The sequence below is a fragment of the Glycine max genome, chromosome 17 (assembly GCF_000004515.6).
Source record: "Glycine max cultivar Williams 82 chromosome 17, Glycine_max_v4.0, whole genome shotgun sequence".
Taxonomy (NCBI): domain Eukaryota; kingdom Viridiplantae; phylum Streptophyta; class Magnoliopsida; order Fabales; family Fabaceae; genus Glycine; species Glycine max.
The window spans coordinates 15192692-15215467 of record NC_038253.2 but is presented as its reverse complement, the minus strand read 5'-3'; the positions used below and the strand labels follow the sequence as shown (position 1 = coordinate 15215467).

Below are 22776 nucleotides of genomic sequence, written 5' to 3'. Positions count from 1 at the left end.
TCGTACATTGTGTTGTGTGTAGAGGACCAGTTATGGATGTGAATTTAGATTTTTTTTTATTAAAAAATATTAATTATTAATTTGTTAAGAAGAAAATCGAATTCATGATTTTTTTTCTTTTTAACCACCAAATCAATTTTATACCACAGGATTTACATATGAAAATCAATTAATATCAAAAGTCACGTAGCCTATCATTCCTTCACAGGCACTGCAGACTGATACACATGGGGCTCTCACAATAATACAGAGGAAATAATGATATGCTTCCACGATGAGCCATGACTGTGATTTTTCAGAGTGCCGTGTCCTCGTATGTACATATCAAACAACATATCCATAAAATAAAAATAAAAAAAAAAAACACGTCAGTGATCAAGAGTGCACGCCCATTATTTTATCGTGGAAAAATCAATACAATTTAAGGGTCAACCTTAAATTAAGAGTTCAAAATAAATACCACTACTCCGACAGAAATTCCTAGGCTGTTTGAATTTCCATTTGTTCACAGTTGAACACCAATGACCAGTGAAAGTGGGATTGCCATAAAACAGTCTTACTCTTTAAGTGCCATAAAACATTCTTACTGGTTCAACATGCTTTCATTAATGGTTCCTACTGAATTTTCTAAAATGCAAAATCAACGATCATATGGACCGAGACATCCGTGCACCGTTAAAAGCAAGGTGAATGTTAGACAAAACCTTGAAGGATTCTAATAATAAAATGAGATTGTTGTTTTAGTTTATCATATGTCTACTACCACGAATTCCACCATGTGAGATTACAAGTTACAATCATCTTCAAAAGTACAACAGTCAAATTTTGCTAAAGGAACAGTAAGGACAATATAATGTGACATTCTCCGATAATCCAGACAGGATTCAGAGAGAGTTGAGATTTATGTGTGCACTAAAAACAAGAAATTGAAGACATGTAATCGGTATCTCTCACCATTTGGAAAGACCCCTTGTCCCCATATTATGCACAAGACACAGATTTACTAATCCTTACAATATCCTTACATTTTCTGGAATCTTAGATTTACTAATCCAAACACAGATTAAATTAAATTTAAAATAGCATAATAAGATTTAGATCAAACTTTTACCGGTGGGAGTATCACTCTAATAGTACCTTAGAATTTCTTCCTGACCTCAATCTAAGCTGTAAATTTCCTGTCCAGCTATCTCTACGGCCAGCACCATGGCATAAAAAAATGACTCTTAAAATATGACGGCCACATAGCCTTTCCAGTATTATAAGTTTGTAGAAGCCAAAAAAGCAACCATATTAATTAGATTAGGAAAAACAAAAGGTTATATGAACAAAAGGTCAATTACACAACTAGTTCTCTCCAATATTGTCTGGCACTGGCGGCATTTACTTAGGGTTCAAGTATTCTGCATCAACGGTCATAAATTCTTCAATCCATCAAAAGGTTCATGGGGCTGTTGTATTGTAGGTGGCTCACTTTTATCCTTTTTCCACTGTTTGGTCCACCACAACGGTAACTTTTTCATTCACTTTTAGAGCATACCAAGAACAACTTTCTGCTCACTTTACGCGTTTGTTTTTTCTTCTTCTAAAAAGCTTTCCCAAATTGACACACAGATCATATAAAAAATAAACGAATCAATAAATAGATAATATTTCTTATAAAAAAACAAAAAACAAAAACCCAACCCATAAACAAAAAACGTGTCATAAAATATGTGTTTATCACATAATCTGATCAGAAAAGGATGGGAGTCGCCGGAAGAAGTTTGCAGGGATAGACGGCATGTCGTCGCGGAACCTCGGGTGACGCAGGTAATAGAACCCAGCCACCAGCACAACGCCCCTAAACGGCACTGCGTAGAACAGTAACGACATCACCAAACACAGCACCGCGAATAGCCCCGTGGCACGCGGGTCCCGCCAGCTAAACAGCGCTTCCAACCGCTCCCCCTGCGCCGCCATGTCACCCAGCAGCGTCTGCGCCCTCCCCGCAAGCGCGCGCACCCTGTCGTACCTGATCCGCACCACCTCCGCGGGACGCGTGGTCGGAAACCCGTCGAACTCCTCGTCCAGCTCATCCAGGCTCACCATGTCCACGTACGACATCCTCGGATCCATGTTCTGTGGGACCCTCTGCCGGTAACGGAACCTCAGAAGCAAAATCAAGAAAGCATACATGAAGACTGTTGGGAGCACTAGGTATGGACACAACACAATCGCTGAAAGCAGCACGTGCACCAGAACCGTCGTGGGAGGGTGCACCCACGTGCGAATCCCATCGACCCAACCCAGTAGTGTCGCCACACGTGACAGGCATCCCACCACTCTGAACCAGTTTGCCTTGCTCCGCCGCATGCTCCACACGTGCGTGTCGGAGTCCAGCATGAACTGCACCACTTCCTGACCCAACGCCGGTTCAGACCGGGCGAGGCGAGCCGTTACAATCCTCATAGCCGTTTGGCGTAAGATGTCTTGTTGGGCCGGGCCGAATGGGCGAACGTAGTGCATTCTTGGTAATATTGGGCTTGCGTAGGCCTGCATTAAACTCAACCACGAGGAGCATGAGAATCTCACTGCAATCTCTATCTCTCCCATTCTCTTGGCGCCACCTGGCAGCAAAACGGTTAACGAGTACGAGTTTACGTACACCCGGTTGGTGTCCAGTGTAGACAACCGCACACGAATTTTCCCCACCCTGCAATCTCTGTTAGGTTTTCCATCTTCCCCTCGCTTGTATCTCCCGTTATCAAACACTCCAATGGTGAGAACCGTGCAAGGATCGTATACATCCCACGTGTACTGTTCGTTCCACCGCGGGTTGAACCGGTCCATGATTGTTCGGGTTCGGACCCACTTGGGTCCGTATTTGGCCACCACGTAAGCGTCCGTGGTGCCACGTGTCCCGTCCTTGGTCTTCACCGGAAGAAGGTTTGCCGCGCCGCGAATCCCAACTTCTAGCAAACCAATTGGGGGCTTCGCGAGTTGCTTCGCCGAGGCTCGAACGTCGCTTGTCACGTGAGCGGCTTCGTCTATCACGTGATACCCACCTTCTAAGCATACTCTGACGTGGATCCTACCTGTGTACTCGTCTTCGCTGGCTAGGTTGAACCATCTTGACTTCGAGTCCGTTCGATCGTCTGTTCTACGTTCGATGGATGACACGTGGACTTTCGCGTGGCCAACGGTTTTAGAATTTGACACGTCCTCCACTGTCACCACCAGAAACGGCTCAAACGGCTCGGCTGCTACGAACACGAGGTCCTCGTTCCACGTTGGGTTAGCCGAGCCGGGTGAGGCTCTTCCTGTTTTGAATACCTGCGCGCCGAGCTGAGCCTTCACGTAAAGCTCTGGATTCCGAGCCTTAGCCTCGGGTCCCTCCGAACCTAGCTGCAAGTCCTGGGTTTGGATGACCGTTAGTCTAAGATACCAGAGCTTGGGAGAAAGATACACTTTAGCTCTTGTCTCCGGTATCAAGCCGCCGGAATCGGACTGCCAAGCCTCCTGAAAGGCCTCGTCGGCCTGAGTCCCGATCCAAACGGCGAGCATGACGTCATTTGCCGGCGAGGTTTCGGATTCGAGAGTGTACCACTGCGGAGCCAAAGGACTATCCGGAGGAACTCTTTTAGGCACCTCTTGCAGATCAAACGACACCGTTCCGAGAGAACTCTCGCTTTTCTCATCCCCTTCTTTGACCTCCTCTGACCAAACGGAAATCTCCAATGACGTCGAATTGAGGCCTTCTTTATCGAAGGCGAAAACCTGATCCCAGTCTTTGCCTTCACTCTCGCTTCTTGTCTTCACGCTGTGAGTTCCAATCACAAGCTTCGAGTAAACGGTCGAACCGGTTTCCGGTTTAGCTCGCTTCGCCTTCACAACGCGAACGTATAGAAACGGCATACGATCAACGAGGTCGTAGGCACTCCGGCTCCGATCGCCTCTCAGAGATCGCAGTTCGTGATCGCTAACGTTCAGATCCGCACGCTTTTGCACTTCTACGTGCTTTTCCTTCGGCGGCTTTGGCTTCTCTGTCTGCGCAATCGGTGGGTTCTCAACCTCCGGCGGCGGCACCGCCGCCTCCGGAGCCTCCTCCTTTGGTTTTTCTTCTTCTTTTGATTCTTCTTTAGGTTTATTCTCATCTTCTTTCTTTTCCTCGTCTTGCGTTTCCTCTGCCTTATCTTCTTTCTTCTCTCCTTCTTGCGAATTCTCCGGCAGCTTCTCCTCCGTTGCCGGTGGTGCTGACTCTGCTTTCTCCTCTCCGGCGTTCTCTGTTTCCGGTGGATCCTCCTCGACGTACCAAACCTTGAGACCGAGCTCTCCTTTGATCTGAGAGAACACGCTCCTCTTCTCTAACGGATAGTACACAATCGCTTCTGAACCGGATTTCACAAACGTGCTTCCGGATATCTTGACTTTGCCGAGAAAAGTGCTTCGTTTCCCTGTCCTCTTGTCGTTGTAGAGATTCACCTCCAGCGTTTCGGAAGTCATGGAGTCTTTGTCGTGGACGATGAACTCGAGCGTCTCGTCCCATTGAGGATTGAGATCTCTCGATTTTGTCTTCGTTCGCCGTCGCTGGCCGTCAAAGTCAACGATCGCGTAAGCACTCGCGGTTCCTTGACCGTCCTTCGGCATCAGGTTTTTCGCGTTGCAAACCTCCACCATCAGCCTCCTTCCAGAACCTTCCGCCATAGATGAATCTCGTGTAGCTTTTGAGAGGAAAGAAAGTGGGAAACAGAGAGGTTTCTTCTTCTTCTTCTTTGTGCGTTAGTAACGTGTGTTTCTTGTTCTTATTCGTTACTACTATTAGGTTTAGTGGAGAATAGTGAAAATGAGTGTAGATGAGAGGGGGAAAGAACGTTTTAAAGCGAGAAAGTGAGGAGCGGGGACACGTAGGACGTGAGTGTCACGTTGCGGAATCTCGAGGCATGACATAACTCAACGGGTGTTTTCTGTGGTACATGTTCCCTGCAGTCACTCTACCACCGTTGGATTTGCTCCTCTTACACTCCCAGCCCTTGATTTGCTTTGTCAGAAAAAATAGAGAAAAAGAAATGCAAATAGAGATAGATAGATATGAGTGACTGCAGAGGAGGATTAAGTGCAGTTGCAATAGTATTATTTTAAGAAATTCTAAAAGGACTATTGTATAAAAATTTTAATCAATTTGATGAAACTTCTCCTTGAAAATGTACCTGCCTTTTCTTTACTACATAACTGACTGCGGAAATTTGAACGTAAGAACGTTTACAAGCTAAGTGTATGGTTGCATTGATGGGTTTAACTTATCTTAGTGGGGCTTCTGCACTCTGCAATCAGTTCATTTCAATTGAAAGGATCTTTGTTTCATGACTGGTGTCATATTAATATTGGCTTGTATGCTGGAAAGAAAGTGACGAATTGGAAAGGCCATAATGAATTGGAGAACTAGAGATAAGGGAAAAATTAATTTGAATGAGATTTACCTTGTTTTCCTTTTTTGAAACTTCATATTTTGATGACTGATATGAGATGAAAAGTGATATGAATTAACCTCAACTTTTGGATTCTCTTGATAGAATTTTGTTGTTTGATTCATTTAACTAAATCCCAACTAGTGGGGAGGAGACTAATTGTTTTTGTGGTTGTCTACTATGTCTATAAAAATCTCTAGATTGTTTTCTGAGATCATGCAAGATTTAGGTGCATAATGAGAGTTTGCATGAGTCTTTCATAAGACAAAGAGTGAATTAGTGGCTATTTTGTTGACTAGTTCGACAGTCTATGTCAGAACATTGAGGCCAACCTATTGACTTCATTTCTTATGTTCTACCAAAAGTTTTTGGTGATGAGTTTAAAGAAAAAGACTTATAATTCTATGCTTCTGCCTGCTGATCTGGATACTGCTGCACGTACTCTGACTGTAATACTAAATAACCATATCTATGAAAAATATAACCAAACAAATTGCAAAATTCAATAAGAAAACTCACTTAATTTTGCTGAATTTGTCATAAAAAAATATATAAATATGAATATTAATTAGCTTGTTATTTATGCATTGAAATAAAAGGGCCTCAGTTACAAAGGCCAACTTTCAATAATTTTTTTGCAGCCTAGTAAGCACCACATCTGTCTAGTGGCTGAGAGGAAACATGTTTCATGTTGATTGTATCCCAGTTCAGGGCTCATTATACTATAAAATGATTGTAGTAAATAGGGAATGAGTAGCAAAATAATCTTTAAGACACTCTGGAGTCTGGTTCACATCATGTAATTAATTTGTTTGTAGAATCTGGTTTCATAACCCTACTTCTAACTTAGGCTCCTTTGAATTTTATTTTACACATCATTTAATTTGGAGATTTTTTTCAAACCTCATAGGGTAGGAGATGTCTAATTTGGATAATTTTATCACAGTACCATGTGCTTGTTTGTGTGAGTCACTGTAAATCAACTTCAGGATATTGTCTACAATTAATTAATATTGTAGCCAAAGATAATCATGAAATTCAGTTCCTCTGCATATGATTCTTTATTTATTTCTCATCAGTCTAAATCCTCTGTTATTTTTTGTTTTTGTCTTTTTTGGTTTTGCACACACTGTCATGTCCATTGTTTTGATAATAATAATAATACGAAACCCACTTGCAGCAGCATTCTGCAAATATGAACGTTGCTTTGTTTCTGTATATGTTTCATGATAGCTATCTCGATCGGGCAATGCGTAGAGGAAATCAGGAAAACATTAAAGAAAAAAGTTCTGAACTTTAATGTGCTCTTACATGTTACTATTATATGTCGGTATGCATTAACCGCTATATGTACGGTACTGAAAAGATGCACCCCACTATTATTTAATGCCACTTGGCAAAAGAAAATTAAATGGAGTTGCAGGATTATGCTTATGTTTCAATTTAATGTTCGTCAGCGTCTAAGATGGAAACTGGAAAATTTTGATCTATCATGGTCCTGTTATTAACGGTCGGATATAATCATGGCTGGGATAAATTTAATTTAGTATCTACAACCGATTATATATATTCTGAAAATACAATCTGTCGTACTTTCATTTCGTTAAAATTGCAAATTAATCACATAAGTAAGACTCGATTATGCGGCTTAAAATAGTCTTATTCAGTTTTGAACTCAAGAACTCACAAGAGAAAAAGAATGAAAGACGTGGGAGAGATTTATCTGTAAAAAACTTGTAATTATGACGAAAAAAGAGAGAAATTCTAAAACCATATTAGACCAATAAGGAGAAATAAAAAGATATTCAATCTAAAATAAATCAACAAAACTAAATCAAAGTAAAAAAATTAACATTATACAAAATATCTTTAATATATTTATATGACCAAATTTTATTTTGGTCTTTTGTTTTTAAACTTTTTTTATTCTAAAAAATAATTGTCCTAAAGAACTATTTAAATAACTTTTCAGAGCATGATTTAAACAAATTTGGAGACAAACAAAAGAAAATATTCCTTAGGAACCAAAAAGTTAAAAAAAAAAACATATTGGCAACAAAAACAAATTAGAGAGGACTAATAACATATTTAAATTTAATAAAGAGTAGTCAGTTGTTTCCTACGTTAATATTTTTTTCATATAAATAAAGTTAAATATGATTTTAGTCACTTAAATTTGGAGCGCTTTTGGTTTTCATCCCCAATTAAAGATTGTTCTTTCATGTCACTCAAATTCGTAAAATATTATTTTAGTCCCCCAACTTCACTTTTGGGAGACAAAATCTGCTTTTTTTTTTAGTCCCTAAAATTTTCTTTGGGGGATTGAAAATAACATTTAACAAATTTGAGAGACTAAACAGATTTATGAAAGCCAAATCCAAGATGTATAAGCATATTCTTCCCTTAATGTCATTTTTCTTATTCCATTTAAATGGGAAAACGAGAATTACGGAAAGGGAAACTAATCTCAAATAGAAGGGAATGTTCAATTCTCTGGGATTAAAAGAAGCCTACAGATATACAAGGGAAGGATATTGACATTTTTTCTCAATACACTATAAATATGCAATACATGCACTACAACACTACGTTACAAATTCGTCGTTATGATACTGTTTGAGCCCGTGATATTTGTCTTGAGAGACAGGAGTCTAGATTTAATCTCGCTAATCAAATGGAATATATCATGCTTCCAGGACCAAGATGGTTCATTCAGAGCACGTACGGAATTGAGACAGACAAGCAGGGTTCCACCTTCATGTAAAAGAACCTGCATGCATAAACAAGAGACATGATTAAAGAACCACCGGAAAAAAAAAGTTTAAAAGAAGCAATCAAGCAATTAAGGTAGTGGTATCACTCAAAAGCTAAAGGACAACAAGTTTAAAAGAAGCAATCAAGCAATTAAGGTAGTGGTATCACTCAAAAGCTAAAGGACAACAAGTTTAAAAGAAGCAATCTTACGGATGTAATAATTTACAGGAATTAAAGCCAACAAGTTAAGCTGAGTATACTTAAATGATAGAGGTAGCACCTATCAAATTCGATTTACTTTTTTTTTGCCCCCGGGGTGGGGAGTTTTCTCGGCTAAGTGATACTGCTATGGCCACAGCCCAAGTGGGCAATCTTTACTAAAATGATCATGATTCGTGAGGTTTGTTATCACAACCAGTAAAAAATTCTTGCTCAAGTCATCCACTACATTATGACATAGTGCCAAAAGAAAAAAAAATGTTCTACAGCAGAATGACAGAAAGATTCAGCATGAAATTTAAATTGAATTTTCATACCGTTAACCACAATGGCAGAAATCCCAAAACTGATGGAAGGGAAGCCATGAGAATGGACGTCAATGCTAAAGCTACATTTTGTTTAATCTGCACGTGCATTCACATATAAGGCAAAATCATCCAAGAGTGACAAAATTATGTATTGTAACTGTTGCTATTAAATTACCAGTGAAGTTGTTTGGCGAGACTTGGCAATACAAAATGGCACTGCAGAAATGCTTTCTCTAAGCAACAATACATCGGCAACAGCGATGGCAGTTGCACTAGCTCGGTGAGCAAGAACTATCCCAACAGTTGCAGCAGCTAGTGCTGGGGCATCATTGATGCCTTCACCGACCATAATTAAGCCTCCCCCTGTCACAGAAGTATAAACAAAATGTCTTAAGAGCACATAACGTATGTGTAAAAGACATCATGCAATTTAGTCAAAATATTATGAAGGAACCTGGTTAAGAAAATAGTCTCATCATAAAAAATGACAAGTGTTGTAACTGATCAACAAAGGTACAATAAAACAAGACTTGAAAGTGAAGCATGAAAAGGTAATATTATAGGCCATAGTTATTAGAATCTCATGATTTACGATTTGATACAAATCGGCAACCTACAAATTCATATGATACATGAATGTCTGTGCAATTTTGTATCATCAATATGAATCACACGATTCAATGATTTGTTATTTTTTCTTTTCTTTTCTTTCACCAACTCATGAAAAAATTGAAAAGTCATATAAGCTTAACTTGTTAAATGAAAAGGAATTGAAGGAACACTTCTAAATTTATCCTATTTGATTATTCCACTACTTTATTTGTCACTCACTTGTTCAATGCATGTACTCTATTTAGCTAATTAATTGCTTTGTTTCCATTCTTCTAAAATAAAGGCTTCACGAATCCCAATATAACTAATAATTTTCTTTTATTAGACTTTTGTTTTTTTTTTAATCTATTTCTGGTTCAAAAATTTTACATCAAACACTATATATCATCTATACAATAGATTTGGAAGTAATTTTTTCATTGTCCCTTTATCTTACGATTCAATACAAATTATGATTCACAATTCAAAAATTAGAAGTGATTCATGATTCAAATATCAATTTGGTAACCTTGTTTAGGCTTCAGTTCTGCACAATTTACTTGTACAGTTGAAGCAAGAAACTGCAAGAGGGCACGCACAAAACTTGTATTGTAAAGGAACAATTAGTGTGCAAGTACAAAAACAAAAATTATAAACATACGTATGCAGAATGCAGTACAAAAGTCAGTCCACAGTCCAAATATAATATCCTTGTTAATTGTTTTCAGAGACATAAAGATAAAGAAATGCTAATCAAGGAACTTACCCATATCTCTTGAGATATCCTTTACATGACTCAGCTTATCTTCAGGCTTCAGGTTGCAATGAAACTCATTGATGCCCACACCACTTGCAACTCGCCTTGCACTAGACTCATGATCACCAGTTAACATCATCACACGTAACTTTGCTTCATCTTGCAATTCTTGAATAACATTAACAACCCCAGGACGTGGCCTATCCTCTAGATGAATCAATGTTACCTGCATCAAGAGATCAGTCACTTAGGTTCAGGTGGAGTTGAGAATGAGACAGGAGCATATCATATGAGCAAGGCTCAATGTGTTTTATTTGGGAGGAAGGGGAGGTGGGGGGTAAACAGGGCAAAGGAGTTAAAAGATTTGGCTATGTAGCCTGCTTCTCTAGCTGGATAGGTCTATGAAAATGCTTAAAGCATTACCACTTCTGCCCTTCCCAGAAAAAAGATGAGTAGATAACAATATACCTTCTGATTAACTGAAAGGGCAGCATGAACATATTCACTTCCATAAGAAGATGTATTAACAGCTTCCTTGATCTTTTCTGACTCATCTTCAGATTGACATAAAGAGGTGATGAAATCTATTGACCCAAGTGATGCTTTCAATAGTTTAGCACCTCCAGTTCCTGACTATAATAAAACAAAAATAAACTTGAGTCATTCTACTTGTCATTTCACAAATAAACTATATGAGAAGAAAAGATATGGCTCAGCCAGATACTCAAGCATCACAATTATTCTATTTCCCAATATTAGTAATGAATAGTGGTAAAAAAGGACCAATTTCTTCTCAAGACATTTCACCTTTTTTCATCGTGTGGGAATTAGAATTAATTCCCATTTATTTACTTTTATCCATGTGGGGTGAAAATAAATGTTTGTATTCAGCTACAAAGTTTATTTTTTACACAGTAGAAAGTTCTATTTTTTATTAATGGGAATTCTGGGTATGATTTTTTATTAAGGTCTTGTTTGGGTAACCTTCTCCATAAGTACTTGTAGGAGAAGAAAATAAGAAAAAATGAATAAGTTTCTCCCATAAGCTAAAAGTAGCCTTTATTCAGAAGTTAAAATCAGCTTATGGATAAGCTAAAATAGAAAGCTTCTATAAAAATAGCTTATGCACAAACTAATCTTAACTCGGGGGAGAAACTTATTTCATTTTACCTTCTTGTGTTCTTCTCCTATAAGTACTTATGGAGAAGTTTATCTAAATAAGGCCTCAATTTTAAATCATTAACTAAACAACTGTATCACATGACATTGGAAGTAATATTCCATATGGGATTTTTTTTGTTGTCAAATCACCAATTATATCCTTAAATGGTTACTAGACACCCATGAAGAGGCACATTACAGAACTTATATGCTTTTAGCTGAAATATTATTAAAAATGGGAGTATATAGGTTGGTCCAAATTAATATGGAATTACTGTCTTGTGCTCATTTTACATATTGCCCCTAGTTAATGCTACGAAGTTCAGTTCAAATAATCTATGCAGCTTCAATATTTCTTAGTCAATGTAATTGTGAGATTATGTTTTGATATTATTCATGATATTGTGTTTATTATTAGAATATTTTATTTCCTATTAATCAGTAATTGATTGATGTTGTAATCAATATTGATTCCTTTTTCCATATTATAAATAGCATGAGGTGTGGTCTACATTGACACACAATATTACAGTAAAACACCGTTATATGGTATCAGAGCTTAGGTTATTCTTGACAGAGGAATAACGAAAGTCGTTCTCCACCTAGGACCCATTGTCACTAGTGGACCTCTCTGCTAGTCGTCCTATTTCTAGCGACCTATTTCCATGCCCCCGGTGGACCTTTATACTTGCCGAACATTTTCTAGAACTTGCTTCCGCTTTACTCTCAGTTTTTGGCGATTCCCCCCTGTTTCGGCACATTTCCGGCAGCTGCCACTGCCACCTTTGAAGCTCCAACAACCTCTCCGACCGACAAACCCACCATCAGGAGCGCCCGCAGCTGATCTACCGAACACCATCAATGGCGCCATTGTCAGACACCAAACGCGTCCTCACACGCATTTCCTAGGCTTGCCAAACAGCATCAGCTCCAGAAGTTCTACCGGCACATCTAGCCGCCATTCTGGCTGCGCTTCCAGCAATCAGTTCGCCCCTACCTACCCCTAAAGTTTGGGGTCATTCCATGTTGATTTAACGGTTCTCCTTTGTTTTCCTTTTCCACACAGCCCCTCTTCCTGGGGAATAGTACCGTGCGGCTACTCTACCCTGGTTTGGAAGGCTTCCCGATGCCTTTTCGTCAGAGCCTACCTTCAACCCCCGTCGCCCATCACTGAAGACCATCACATCGTCCCCATGCACAGCCAACTCAAAACACCACTGCACGCAACCCCATGCAAGGTCCTGGCACATGAAGTTCATGCACATGATGCGTGACACATCTCCAGCTAGGGTCACCCTAATCTTCTCTCCCTTCGCCTCAAGGCATCCCTGGTGGACCTTTTTGCTTTTTTCACGGTTGAACAGTACCCGTTGCCATCGCCAAAGACCGCTATGTTGTCCACCTGTGCAGCCAACTCAAAACACCGTTGCACATGGCCCCACGCAGGGCCCTAGCGTGTGAAGTTCACGCACACAATGCATGATGCATCTCCAGCGAGCATCACACCGGTCTCCATCATCACTGCAGGCCAGGTCTTCTTTTCTATCGAGCTGACCACATTTGTAACAAGCTTAGTTCATATCACACATATGCTCCGGCTTGAGCGGGAGTGTGAGATCATGTTTTGATATTATTCCTGATATTGTATTTATTATTAGAATATTTTGTTTACTATTAATCAGTAATTGATTGATCTTGTAATTAATATTGATTCTCTTTTCCATATTATAAATAGCATCAGGTGTGGTCTACATTGGCACACAACATTACAGTAAAACATTGTTATAGTAATTTTTAAAAAGGGTAGTTTATTCTCAGTATCTCATGGGTTTCTTAATTACGAAAATTAGTTCTATATTTCATACTAGACTCAAGGGGTCTGATTCTTGATTACCCAACCTCTTCAAATCCATTTTTTGATTCTGTACGTTGCAATGGGTCACGACCATACTCAATGCTGCTATCTTTTGAGTTTCCTCCACCCACTTAGCCCCATGATGTATTACATTTTTCTCAAATGGCTGTTCATTCGCCTCTTCATCCTCAAGAAGAATATCCTGCATTTGCATCAACTGATGCAGCATGTGCTTAGGCTTAGAAATGCTGGACTCGCAAGAATGAGGCTGTAATCCATGATTTCTAGTTACCTCCTTCAAGAAACCCACCACATTCTCAATTACTTATCCAGTGAGTTAGACCAATTTGTTAGGAATCCAGAATAGAAAACAGAGAAAAGAAATAATGTTTTTTATTTCTTGATTTAAAATGAACAAAAGGATAAAGATCTCTCCAATGGTTTCCACTTTTTACGAGAGCTAATGCTCAGTTTTCAGTTGATACAAAACAGAATGCTGCTCCTTTCTACCCAGGGATGACAATGAAAGACTTTAGATAGGATAGTACACTATTTGTTCAGATACCTGGGTAAAAAAGAAAATGCCTTGGCTTCAACCCCAAAGTTAAGTGGATAGCAATTTAGTGTCCATGCCTGTATCCATACGCCCATACCTAACCCATTGTCTGCATTCAAGTAATTATCATCAATAAAAATGAAATATCTGAAAGTAAACCAGTTGGCAGGAGAGCCTTCCTAATCTACAAACATTCCTCATGAGTCATGAGTATGACCTTTTCCTTCATATATGAGACCTTTTCTTGAAGCCCCCTGATATACTTCAGAATGTGGATTATTGTATCTCAATGTCCTATAAAGGAAGATATAAGAAACAAACTTATCACACTAACTGCAAAAGAGTTACCCAGACAAGTGACGGTGAGATCCGAATCAATCTTTCGTACATCTGTGTTTAAAACTGACTCTGCTAACATGGCAGAAATTTGACGTTGGGATTCATAGGAGTTCCAACATGTAGGCATGGGCGGGTTGGGGTTGGATTTGACTCTCCCTGTCCCCGCAAAAGGCGGGGAGCGGGTTCGGGTTTATGAAAGGAGGAGGCAAAAAAGTAAAATTCAACCCCATCCCCATCGGGCTTTATCGGGTTCGGGAAAACAGTAAGGAACCCATCTCACACTTTTTAAAATTTATTTGTTCATGTACTTTAAATAAATCATAGATAAAGTTATTAATTACATCTTAATTCAAACAATATTTATAAAAATTAATAAAGAATCAATAATGTAAAAATATTTACGAACTAAATAATATTTTTATTTCAATGTATAGATTTTAACTTTGTTATTTAATTAGTATTATAATTATAATATTATTTATTTAACTATTAAATTAATTATACTATATTTTTAATAATTATAAAAATAAAATATGAAAATAATTGCATAATTAATAATTATTATATATAATATATAGTATATAATAATAGAATTATATATAAATGTATATTTATATTATTAATAATTATAAATATATACATATTCGGCCGAGGGCGGGGAGTCACATACCTAAACCTGTACCCGTTTTCCTAAGTCAGGAAAAATCCAAACGCAACCCACAGGTTCAGTTTTTATTGCCATACCTACCAACAAGCTTAGCGCTCATTAACCTTGTCTTTTCTTAAATTTCCATGGCATACTTCCTTGTCTTTTCTTAAATTTCCATGGCATACCTACCAACAAGCTTAGCACTCATTAACCTTGGTGGAGTCAGCCAAGATCTTTTATTAAAAATGGTGACAAAAAATCCTCCTTGACTTGAGTGAAGCCACCGATCACTACATGTAATGACAATGTTGTCGACACTCAACATAGATAATGAAGTAAATGCACCCAATAGCGAGGTGGCGATTTAAAATTAGGTAATTAACCTCACTCTGAGTCATACCAAACTATTGAACAATGGTGCTAAATCTACAAATACATGCTCTAGAGATTGTTTAAGACCACTTAACATAAGAACCTGTGAAGACTACCAAAAAGTTTTGAAGACCATAATTACCCTATTTACATTATTACTTTATTTACATTTTTTCCAACAGTATTAATTTATAAGTACAATATATTTTCACTTAAATTTATTATATTAAAAAATTAAAATATATGGGTCAGACGTGATGTATGTACTAAAATAACCAAACCTGCACTCATTTTGGCGACTAATTCCTTCATTGTGGGTATTCTTGTAGGTGCTAATCAAGTTTGAATCCAATTGTGTTCCCTACTTCTACACCTTCTCCTAAGCTAATTCTATGTCCTACCCTCTCTTATTAAATAACTAACTAATTGTTCTAACTTTTAACTAACAATAACTATTCATACTCTACTATAACTAACTATTGATATCTGGGAATCTCTAACATGGATCCCATTATAATATATAGTCAGCACTTGCATTAGCATCAATATATAAAGAAAAACAAATGCAAAATAATGAAACACAAATCTTTAAAAAAGTGCATGAGCAAACAATTGGAGATCTCTATGATAAATGTATGCAATATGAGCTTGAGATACTGACAATACATGACCATGTATATTACAAAACCTGACTTTGTCAAGCAAAATGAATATTTAAGTAATGGGTTGAGCAAAACACATAATTACAAAATACCTCAATGCTGTTAACAGTAGCAGTAAGGCCTCTACCAGGAAAGTATTCGAAACTTTCAACAGAAACAGATGGGAGGTCTTTGCCTTCACTATGGTCAACCACAGCCCTGCAATTCATTTTACAGAAAAGAAAATTGCATAAGGACAGAGAAGAGATAATCATGTTTAATATCATGCTTTATTTATACATTCGAGATGGCATAACTGAACATTCAAGAATTGAATTGTGTTGTGGAGAATCTCAACAACAACAACAACGCCTTATCCCACTAGGTGGGGTCGGCTACATTGTGGAGAATCTCATTGACAGGAATTAACATTTAAAGAGATAAGTTGTAGATATTGCAAATTGATTGCAATTTCCTAATTGCATTTGGATAGTTAGCTATTGTAGGTTAGAAGTAATTTCCTCATCCTCCCCCTTTTTACCTCCTATGCTAATACTTTCAACAAGTCTATTAGGGGCTCCTCAATTGTGTTAATTTGTAACAAGCTTTGTGCATATAACTTGAGGAGGATTGATAGTAGTATACTATAGTGGTACTGGGCTTAAAAGCCCATTAGTATAAGTTGTATACAAATATATTCTTGTACTCCTATTTTCATTAGACAAATAAAATTCAATTTCTAGAGAACCAATAACAGCCACAATTGTAACTAGTAAGAAGAGGGTTCACAAAATAACAAAACTACAGTCTATTTAAAATCGTACCTTCCAATAGGGTGAGTGGTACCCTTTTCCATTGCTGAAGCAACAGCAAGAGCTTCTTTTTCACAGGTGGGAATGCAACACGAAGGAACATTTGATTCGTTGTTTCTAACATGATGACCATAAATGGGCTCAATTGCCTTGAATACGAGTCCACCAGTGGTCAATGTCCCTGTTTTGTCAAATGCAATAGTATGACAAGAAGCAAGAGCATCCAGAACATGCCCACCTTTGAGTAATATCCCCTGCAAATTGAGGCAACTGTCACACCCACAATGAAAGAAGCATCCTTGGAATAATTTGATTAACTTTCTACTTCACTCAAACCAACAAAAAAACCATCTGAAGGACTTAATGGTGAAATCAAATTTTTCCATTCCATTCACCTTATTATTGACAAATCTCATGAAGAATCTTTAGTCTGGCAGTAAAAATAGTTTCATCATCTTGAAGACAATACTAGTTTCCTTGTTATAACATCAATCATGTTCATGGCTTAGTTTTTCTTCAATCACAACTCATAAGTCTGATCAAGTTTTAGCTCACATTTGGTGCTTGAAATTATTACTTAGAATAATGTGGGTGGGGTGATTGGCATTAGAAAGAAAACACTCTACTCCATATACAATAACCGATATACAAAGCTTTAAAAGATTGTTCTTTGCATGACAATTAATTAAAGTTCTTTCCTCTTTCTCAAAATGTATAAATAGAAATTTAGATGTTAATATCATAATGACCTAAATGAGTAAGATTTCATAACATTATTCACAAGATCTTAAACTTTGGTTAAGGGTGTAACTCAACCATAAAACCAGCATGTAAGGTGATTGTCCAAGTTTTATGAGGGTTACATTGGCCATATCTTTAGTCTATGTGGAACTAAGCATGCCCCCTCACACTCAGCAAAATGAAGATGCTCTAAAGAAACCGAAACTAAGGCGAGACACGGTGACTACAATTAAGGCGGCTTTCCAACACACCCTGTTACACCTAGGGCTAAGAGCCTAGAGCATGGCAATGCAGGTGACCCAACAATAGATCTAAGATAAGCTTTGATATTATCTTAGAATTTGGGCTTAAGACCCTACCTCAACCCCACAAAACCAACTTGTAAGGTGAGGATTGTCTAAGCTTTATAAGTTCTATTTAAGTCATATCTCTAGGTGGTGTGAGACTAAACATGCCCCCTTAAGACTACAATTAAAGCAACCCAAAGAGACCAGAATTAAGGGCTAAGGAGGGCTAGGGCCTAGGGGTAATCACAATTAAGGCAACTTTACAACACATCCAGTCACGCCCGAGGCTATTGGCCTGGAGCATGGCAATGCAAATAACCCAAAAATGGGTCTAGGATAAACTTTGATAACATCTTAGATTTTTAGCTTACGGCCTAACTCAAAAATCTTACTTACCAGTAAATTTAGGAAATTATAACTACAAAATCGATGCAAGTATAAGATTTTCAAAAGGTGTGGGATTATAATTTTTAAAATTATAATACTGAATACAAAAATGAAAAACATGAAATAATATTGACAGTGCAAATACTTCATAATTTAAACACTAGGATAACACTTAATTCTAGCAAAACGAAAATATAAAATTCAAAGAGCAATTTCATATATGATGTTAAAATTTAAAATATATTCTGACGTGTAGTTAGATACCCCCAAGTAGATAACTGTTACCTTTCTGGCACAGGAACTGATTGCTATAGCATATGCCAATGGGGCCACAGCCAAGGCACAAGGGGATGCTGCCACCATAAGCCCTAAGGCTCTGTAAATTGAACCTCTGCAAGCTACATCAATCAGGCACTAATAAGCGGAAATACAAAATGTTACATCATATATAGATAAGAAACAACATATTTTAGGATACTACATCCTTTTAACAAGAAGATTGGAGAAAACGTGGGCATTGAGAACTTTATAAATTGGTGAGATTGTAGGATAGCATTAATAAATAGGAGACTTTAGTACCACTTGTTAAACCTAAACCATGATACAGCCCTTGCCCAAGTCCATCAAAGACAAAGAAACAATAGGGCTATGCCCATAATAGGGCTGGTTCTGAAGGAGCAGGGAGGGCTGCATGCGTATGAAAGGAGGAATATAGAGGGAGATGGAATTGGAGGGTCTATCCTCACAGCAGAGAACAAGACAAAAGAGGCTGCTAACAACCTGAATAGCTGGTGCAATATGAATGAGGAAGGAAAAAGTGGAGTGTTTAAGGCATTAACTGAGAAGGTAGATAAATGTGAGTAAGAAGAGTGAGAAAGGTGTAGAAAAGAATTGAGAAATGGTAAGGTTTTGGGAAGCAGTGAGATATTCTGTGCATGTGCAGAATCTCCCTTGTAATCTTTTTTCTTTTTACTGCACTTCATTTGTGATTTCAGTAAGCAGAGGCTATCTCTGTTATTTCTACTTTAATTCGAAGTTTCTATGGAATTATTATAAAAGGAAAGTTGTGAATGGCATATCTGACCCAAAAAGAAAAACAAAATGACAACAGGATAAAAACATAATTAGTTATCAAATTTTAAAATTTATTAACTATATTATACAGCAACACTACTAGAGTAAAAGAATTCAAAAATTACCGGATGTACTAACGAATGGCCACTTAAATAAAAATGGCCCAATAACAGCAATAGCAATTGATAACACCACAACAACTTGGCTATAACGTTCACCAAATTCATCCAGCCACCTTTCAAGTTTAGGTTTATTTGACTGTGCTTCTTCAGTTAACTGAACAATTCTGCTGAGAGTTGATTCCTTCCAAGTTTTCATTACCTGTGATCAATTAATTTTGTATTATATGGCATGTTTCCAACAAAATCACACTTTAAACAAGACAAGCACCTAAATGACATAATCAGAAACAAGTGTTGACCAAGACAAACTATTACTGACAAACTAGCAATAGCAACAAAGCATCACAATCTCTAGTAAACCCATGCATATCTATGAACTTGACTCATTGCCCTAATTTTCAATCTTCATCGATGAAAATGAAAGACTAGGTGTGGTTAATGTCATGTGAAACTTGTAATTAACCACCAAAAATATAATAAAGATATCTATTTCCATCTGAAACATACAACAACTCTCACTAACTACCTATTAATAACCAACTTGAGCATCATCACAACCACTCCTACCAACCTCAGAACTAGCAGTTTAGTGTCATACTCCTAAAATAAAATATACTAAAACAACCAATAACCATAAGTGTAATAAGATTAATTATACAATTGCAGCCACTGCCACCATATTATTACTATTGCTTCCCACCCATTAACACCACCAATTTGACCTTGTTCTCTTAATTGTATCATCCATCACCATCATGAGCGGTCACCAATTCACCATACTATATCCATCACCACCCAAAGTAAGCTATTATTGTTGTCACTGCCTTTTCTGTTGTCATACTACCAATATAATTACCAGTTTACCGCTTTTCCAATGTAAATATAAATGCAAAGCTTTTAAATTTAGTAAAATATACAAAAATTGCTGAAATTCCGAAACATTGATGTACAGTTCAACATACCTCCACAATTATCCTCCCATCTAAGTTCCTTGAACCACCAGGAATTCTATCTCCAACTTTGGCTTCCAAAGGTTTGACTTCCCCTGTCAAGTGCTCGATGGTAATTGTGGCACTGCCTTGGAATACTTCACAATCTACTGGCACAGACTAATCACAACACCATCCCCATTACTTCAATAATCTGCTGTATAAAACTTGAAATTCCAAAATCGTGCATGTATGAGTTTGTATGAGTCTATGTTGTGTATTAGAATATACTTAAGGTTTGAAGAAATTAAAATATTCTTCTTTTTGCTCTTTTAGGGGGAAGGGGCAATGCGATAGAATCCTTTATTAAAAGAGAAAGGAGACATAGAACATGAGGACCAGGAATGCTCTTGAAACAACAAAAGAAAGAGACATTTGAACTTTTTAATAAAAAATAATATTGTAAGGGAATTGACTGAAAACAACTGCTGAACCATGTGAGAAGATTGAAAGGCAATCTTTCCAAAACAAGTTTTCCAATATTTGGTTCGTAATGTTTTCAGAACACAGTGATACACTTTGGTTAGACAAGTTGTGTGTACTCTGAATCAAATTAAGCTGCAAAATCAGTTTGGTAGTATCAATATCTTTCTATGCGTTAATAATTATTCTATGGACATTATAAAAAGAATTGGAATCATAATTTATTTATTAGTTACTGATTCATAACGCAGCAAAGTAACAAACCATATATATGCAAAGGTTAACTATGTCCAAGCCACCAAAAATTGTAATGAACACCAGTTAATGATTATAGTACAAAATGCTTATGCAGTAGAAAACCTCAAAAACATCACAATACAACAGTTTCATTGAACCAATTCAAACTTAGAAATTAAAGCGAGACACAAATTTACAAAAACCTACCTCGCCGGTGCCAACCAGAATAAATGATCCTACAGTCACATCATGCACGGGAACCCTCTTGTATGCCAAGTCAAACGTATTGGGGAGTTTATCATCATCATTGGTATCCAGAACAAGGGCGAAATCTGGATTATTTTCTTTCAACTCCCTAACATCAACCATCGACCGGCTGGTGAAATACTCTTCGGCTACAGAAACCATTCACACAAGCAAATCAAAATCATTGCACGAAACTTTAACCTACAAAGTTCACTAATTCAGCAAGTGTGTGAGTTGCATCATTAGCTCACCGATATGCGCGAGGTTAAACATGGCAAGAAGCAGGCCTCCTTCCAAAGAGTTTCCCATGAATATCGATGCAAAGGCTGCCATAGCCATCAGAACATGGATGTTCACCTTTCCGCTGCTGATTTCTATGAGAGCGTCAAGTGATGCAGAAACCTGATAGGAACACACATGGTCACATCCAGAGTGTAATGGAGATATAAGGTTGGCTTGCTGGTAAAAGTAGGAGAGAGGGAGGGATAGGTCGGGGGTTGGAGTCCACCCGCTAACTAAAACTAACATATTAACGAATAACATTTTCCCGAATAAAAAAAAAAAAACCATGCAGAGTGTAATAATAGTATTATAGAAAGAAAGAAAAAGTGAAGGCAGTGAGAGAGAGATTGTTGTGTTGCGTACCCCAACCAGAGGGAAGGCGACGAAGATGAGGGAGTTTTGAAGAGGCTTGACGAGTGGCTTGGGCAAGGTGTGAGGGCAAATTGCGGCGGCGACGAAGAGAGCGGTGGAGAAGCAGCAAAGATGCAGGTGCTCCCTCAGGATGTCTGCCAGGTCCATCCATCTGGTGGCTTTGGCGAAAGCGATGACAGCTTTTTGAGGCCCGGTGAGATTAGCACCGTGGGAGTGGTGATGATGATGATGGTGGTGGTGGTGGCCGTGGTGATGGTCGTGGTCATGATGATGATGATTATTGGAGGATTCAGCGACGCAGCGAAGTCTGTGGCGATGGAGAATGAGGAAATTGGGGGAATATAGAGGTTTGATTGAGATTGGGGGAGGGCGAAGAGGGAGGGATCGAATTCGTGTAACGCCGGTGTAAATATGAAGAGATGAGTGCAATTTGGTGGAGGGGATTGAATAAGGAATTGCTTCCATTTTGAGATTAGAACTTGGAAGATGAGCTTGTCATCAGCAGAGTGTGTTTCTCTGGGAGGAGGGGTGCTATGGCTCTGGTGCAGTGGTTGGTTACTGGTCTGGTCCCTAGACTGGTCGCTATGGAGTGAAATTGAAAATCAACCATTCAGGTTCGTCGTTACGTGGCTACGCCATCCCCACCACATAATGTATTCATTCCCATAGTTTGGGTACGCACGCTGCTGGTAGGGCCATGGTAATTCGTAAAATATCACACCACTATTATTAGTTGTAATTGATTGATACCGTATTTTTTTGTTTTATTTTATTTTATAATATAATACATTTCAAAAGTAATTCCTGAATTAAAAATTGAAAGATCCTCCTTTCATTTAAAAATATATATACTTTGGATTTTCGTATTTTTGAAATGTGACAAATTTCATTCTCAACTTGATACTTAATTTAACATGACTAAACACAAAATACAAAGAAAAGATCAAAGACTCGAATCAATTCTAACCAAATACTAAATCTTGACCTAAATTACATTTTACCCTTAAAAAAACATTTTCATTGGCATATTTGTGTGGGCTGACCAGAAAGAATGCATTACAGTGAAATTAAAATAATGCATGGCATACTTTATTTCATTAAAGGACAGATACAACTATTTTCATAATTGTTTCTATGAATCTTTAAAAAATAAGT

At 37.8% G+C, this 22776-nt stretch overlaps 2 protein-coding genes across 3 annotated transcripts; both read right to left on the bottom strand.

Moving 5' to 3' along the window:
- Positions 1-1429: 1429 nt before the first annotated feature.
- On the bottom strand, positions 1430-6494 carry LOC100783437 (FT-interacting protein 7). The gene has a single exon (XM_003549986.5). It carries the CDS (start codon positions 4684-4686, stop codon positions 1723-1725), a length of 2964 nt encoding a protein of 987 aa, XP_003550034.1. The 5' UTR covers positions 4687-6494; the 3' UTR covers positions 1430-1722.
- A 1371-nt stretch (positions 6495-7865) lies between these two features.
- On the bottom strand, positions 7866-22252 carry LOC100776309 (probable cadmium/zinc-transporting ATPase HMA1, chloroplastic). Of its 2 annotated transcripts, XM_003550946.5 has the most exons (13): positions 21613-22252; positions 21219-21369; positions 20929-21116; positions 20035-20181; positions 19076-19271; positions 18162-18274; positions 16474-16715; positions 15763-15868; positions 10545-10709; positions 10086-10302; positions 8904-9091; positions 8738-8824; positions 7866-8217 (listed from the first exon to the last, which is right to left on the bottom strand). In XM_003550946.5, exons 1-13 carry the CDS (start codon positions 22084-22086, stop codon positions 8038-8040), a joined length of 2454 nt encoding a protein of 817 aa, XP_003550994.1. In that variant the 5' UTR covers positions 22087-22252; the 3' UTR covers positions 7866-8037. The 2 variants fall into 2 exon arrangements, with proteins under 2 accessions (XP_003550994.1, XP_040866964.1); XM_041011030.1 differs by lacking the exons at positions 20035-20181; positions 20929-21116; positions 21219-21369; positions 21613-22252 and having other exon boundaries at positions 18162-18267; positions 19076-19201.
- Between the last annotated feature and the right edge of the window lie 524 nt (positions 22253-22776).